This window comes from Mastacembelus armatus, chromosome 19 (genome assembly GCF_900324485.2).
Source record: "Mastacembelus armatus chromosome 19, fMasArm1.2, whole genome shotgun sequence".
NCBI lineage: Eukaryota > Metazoa > Chordata > Actinopteri > Synbranchiformes > Mastacembelidae > Mastacembelus > Mastacembelus armatus.
This window is the reverse complement of record NC_046651.1, coordinates 19,242,101-19,246,266: the sequence shown is the minus strand read 5'-3', so window position 1 is coordinate 19,246,266 and position 4,166 is coordinate 19,242,101. Positions and strand designations below refer to the sequence as shown.

The following is a 4,166-nucleotide window of genomic DNA, read 5'->3' as shown; positions in this document are numbered from 1 at the left end:
AAAGGGTAACGCTGCCTTTCTCTCTGTGTCGACCATGAAGACGCAGAATTCAGTCACCTGGCAGCCAGGACCAGATCCTGGACTTCACACACACTGAGCTCATGAGTCCAGGTCTCACTAAAACCGACACATCAAACCAACAGCAAAGAACCAGCAGGCCGACTGAACGTCGCCTTCGTCTGGACCAAAAAGTGTCCTTGAACGTACCACACGGCCAACCAGCTCGATCGTTCTGCACCTGCTGAGAGGAAATACCTCTCCATACCAGCAGGGGGCAGTAGACTGGACTGGTCATTCAAAAAGGGAAGACCTATCCTATACTGCAGATATAAAAGCGTAACCAAAGCAGCGTTTGGTGACCATCTTCACACCACAGACGGTTTATAGCTGTACAGCTGACCCACATGATCTTTTCTCCCTGTCCGTTTGTGTGCACAGCTATACTGATGACACTCTGCTTTACCTGCGGCCCACACAAAATAACCCGGTTCATTTAAAGAGTGTGTGTGTGTGTTGGCGTTACCTGCTCGTGCCGGGCTGTTGTGCAGGCAGTTTGGGGAGACGACGCTCGTGTGCATGGAGATGGAGGCGTGGTTGCTGAGGTCCATCACCGAGGTTGCCGGCGTGAGTGGGGCTGTGGCCATGATTGGCGGCTGACGCGGTGGAGCGTGCGGCTGGTGCTGGTCGTGGTGGTGGTGGTGGTGGGAGGGACTGGAGGGAATGCCGTTCTCAGACAGGAACTCCTCCAGGTCCATGTACTCCAGCTGGAAGGTATCTCCATCGTAGGGCAGGGTCTTGTCCCACAGTGTAGGGCCCAGGAAGGCGGACTGGGGGGTGCTGCGCTCCTCCTCCAAGTTCTTCTCCTTCTCCTGCTCTTTGCTGAAAGCTGCACGAGAAAACAGAGGGATTGAGTCCATACAGACCCAACAAGGCGAAACTCTTCATGTTTAAACTCTGGGTCTGACTACAGACCATTTATCCCGGTTCATCCAGTCTGGACTGGTGGGGTCTTGAGCAAGTCATTGTTTCTTTTCTACCTCATGCTCCACTTGTATGAACAACCACACAGATGATACTACATCACAGGCCCTTCAAACTAAATTACAAAACACTAAAGGACTAAAATTCACCTGGTAACACACCTGCTGTCACATGACTTCTGCTTCAGGTCCTGACAAGAACTGAAATCCCTCACACCACAGTTAGGGGTCGTCAGCAGGTAAACGCAAACATGTCTCAGTCACTTCGACAGCCTGAGCGACACCCAGTCCTGCACAACAACTAGTGACTGTAACACTGAGAAACTCTGCATGTAACCAGGAAAGTCCACAGGGACCTTAACGGATAAATGGTCCTTTACAAACTGGGGCCCTGGGGCGACTCATGTGATCCTCAGAAGTTCAGTCTGTCACATAGGAAAAACCACAGCGGAGGAGTTTAGCATGGCAGGGGACAAGGACTGAATTAGGGCGGAAACTGTGTAAACAGGTTGAGAGATGTGGGGACACTGGGCTTCGACCTCGTGAACCTCACAAAGTCACCAGAACAGACAAACTGGTTTGTCTCAGCTTCGACTGATCCACACACAATGAAACCTTCTTTTTCCAGGAGTGTCCCTGAACACAACACTGACCTCTGACCTTGCCCCTAACAGGGATCATTGCCTAATATTACCAGACACCAGTCACTCTCCTGTTACAGGTCAGGTAAATAAAACCAACAGGATTTCTCGAGTCCTTGAACAAAACCCTGAGGTCCCCCCTGTGCAGACAGACGCTGATGGACCTAGTTCTGTTTGACCTGCTCAGACTAAATCCAGTTTTCAGCAGCAGCTCTGAGCTGAAGAAAAACTATTGGTCACTGATTTACCAAGAATGTGACTATTTTCAGTTTTAACCTGAAATAAAATCCTACAGAGTTTTGGAGTTTTGATATTTAGAAATGTCAAATTCTGCGTTTAGTGCTGGATATTAAAGACATCTGTCATCTCTGAACATCCCTGCAGCTGACAGCTAACTGGTCTTTCTGGTCTGACCTGAAACTTTCTGCCTGACGCACCTGAGGACCTGTCGGAATATACAGCTCGCCTCTAATTACAAAATCCCAAATCCCTGACCCCGAACCTGCGGCTCAGACAGGCAGCTGTGACACACTTTCTTTCCCAGCTTCACCTTCGTGATGCAGCGGCAGCTTCATCGGGTTTTCCAGCAGGGACTTGAGCACTCCGTGCGGCGCCGGAGGGAGGAAACTTGGGTTGAGAGCAACGGGATGCCGGGGCATTTTCTCCATCACGCCTCCTTGCATCGGGACCCGGGGATCCAGCGTGAAACCAAGCGGAACCAAAGACGAGAGAAAGTGTGGCTGAGCTGTGTCCTCGGCTCTGCAGCTACATGAGCTCCGGCGGAAAACGCGAAATAAAAGCCCTAAGAATGAAACCGTGCGCTGGGAGAGAAGGACACTGCTGTGGCAGCGTGTTGCGGCGCCTGACCGGGCTGCGGGAGGCGGACCGACCGAGCACCGAGGGCGGATGACGTCAAACCGTCCGCCCCACCCCCGCCGCTCTACCGCCACCTCCTCCCTCTCTCTCTCTCTCCGTGGACACACCTGAGCTGAAAGACGCAAACACAAAATGAACACAATATTTCCTTTGTCGCCTTTTATTTTGTAGTTTATTAAGCCTCCTTTATTTTGTAGTGTATTAAGCCTCCCTTATTTTGTAGTTTATTAAGCCTCCTTTATTTTGTAGTTTATTAAGCCTCCCTTATTTTGTAGTTTATTAAGCCTCCTTTATTTTGTAGTTTATTAAGCCTCCCTTATTTTGTAGTTTATTAAGCCTCCTTTATTTTGTAGTTTATTAAGCCTCCCTTATTTTGTAGTTTATTAAGTCTTCCTTATTTTGTAGTTTATTAAGCCTCCCTTATTTTGTAGTTTATTAAGCCTCCTTTATTTTGTAGTTTATTAAGCCTCCCTTATTTTGTAGTTTATTAAGCCTCCTTTATTTTGTAGTTTATTAAGCCTCCTTTATTTTGTAGTTTATTAAGTCTTCCTTATTTTGTAGTTTATTAAGCCTCCCTTATTTTGTAGTTTATTAAGCCTTTATTTTGTCGTTTATTAAACCTCCCTTATTTTGTAGTTTATTAAGCCTCCTTTATTTTGTAGTTTATTAAGCCTCCTTTATTTTGTAGTTTATTAAGCCTCCTTTGTCGCATTTTATTTTGTAGGAAACTGTATTTAACCGAGGAGGAATTTTGAAAATGTTCCATTTATTCATGTCTCTGTTGCTTCCTTTAGGAAAACACTGGACCTTAAGTGTCATGCACTTCGTTTTTTATTATTCCTGGCCCGGTCCAGGTGACGCAGTGAAGGTCCAGTTCAACATTTTCTGCAGAAACATGAACATGATCGGTTCAGAGGGCAAAGCCACAGGTCAGAGTTCACATCCCACCGTGTCCCCACAGTCCGTGTCAGTACTGGTCCAGTTCAACCACACACTCATTTCTCCTTATTACGACCAGAACTTTCTCCACGAGGCTGCTCGTGTTGGACCTAATCAGCTTCGTTCAGCTGCTGTTCATCAGGACCAGTGTGTGTTTTAACACACACACTCACAGCCTGCACTGAGGAATGCTGGGTCACATGACTGGGCCGGCTTGACCTACTTTTATCCAATCAGACGCCTCCGTCTCCTTTTCCCCTCCCCGTCCTCCCCCAGCCTGCCCGATCACATTGAACCTCATGTGCTCAAGCAGGAGAACAACAAATCCTGCAAGGAGACAAGGAGGAGGCAAGGACAGGAGAGGAGGAGGCAAAGAGAGGAGGCTAGGGCAGGAGAGAAGGCAAAGATAGAAGAGGAAAGGAGACAAGGAGAGGAGACAAGGGGGTAGGAGACAAGGAGAGGACTTCTAGTACACAAACTAATTAAACTGTTAATTATCAGATGAAAAATGTGTAGCTGGCAGCAGAAAAGCATCATGGGAGAAGAAGAAGCAGCACAAAGATCAAGAAGAAGCTAAAAACTCATTAAGCAGCGACAGACAAACTGCAAATCCTTGTGTCTGGACAGGAAAGTGAACGATTTTCCAAATTCAGACCAGTTTGTGTGTGCAAACATGATCCAGGTCCCTCAGTCAGAGTCCTGTTACCCAGAGCAGACAAACACCAGCTGT

General features: G+C 47.7%; 1 protein-coding gene across 2 annotated transcripts in view; it reads right to left on the bottom strand.

Annotated features, from left to right (window-relative positions):
* The window catches only part of hlfb (HLF transcription factor, PAR bZIP family member b), a 10,152-nt gene extending 7,648 nt beyond the window's left edge, over window positions 1-2,504 (bottom strand). For both annotated transcript variants that reach the window (XM_026315467.2, XM_026315468.2), the window contains exons 1-2: window positions 2,172-2,504; window positions 524-886 (exon numbers count right to left, since the gene is read on the bottom strand). In XM_026315467.2, coding sequence (XP_026171252.1) covers window positions 524-886; window positions 2,172-2,304 — 496 coding nt within the window. In that variant the 5' untranslated portion in view covers window positions 2,305-2,504. The remainder of the gene's footprint in view (window positions 1-523; window positions 887-2,171) is intronic.
* Window positions 2,505-4,166: the final 1,662 nt, after the last annotated feature.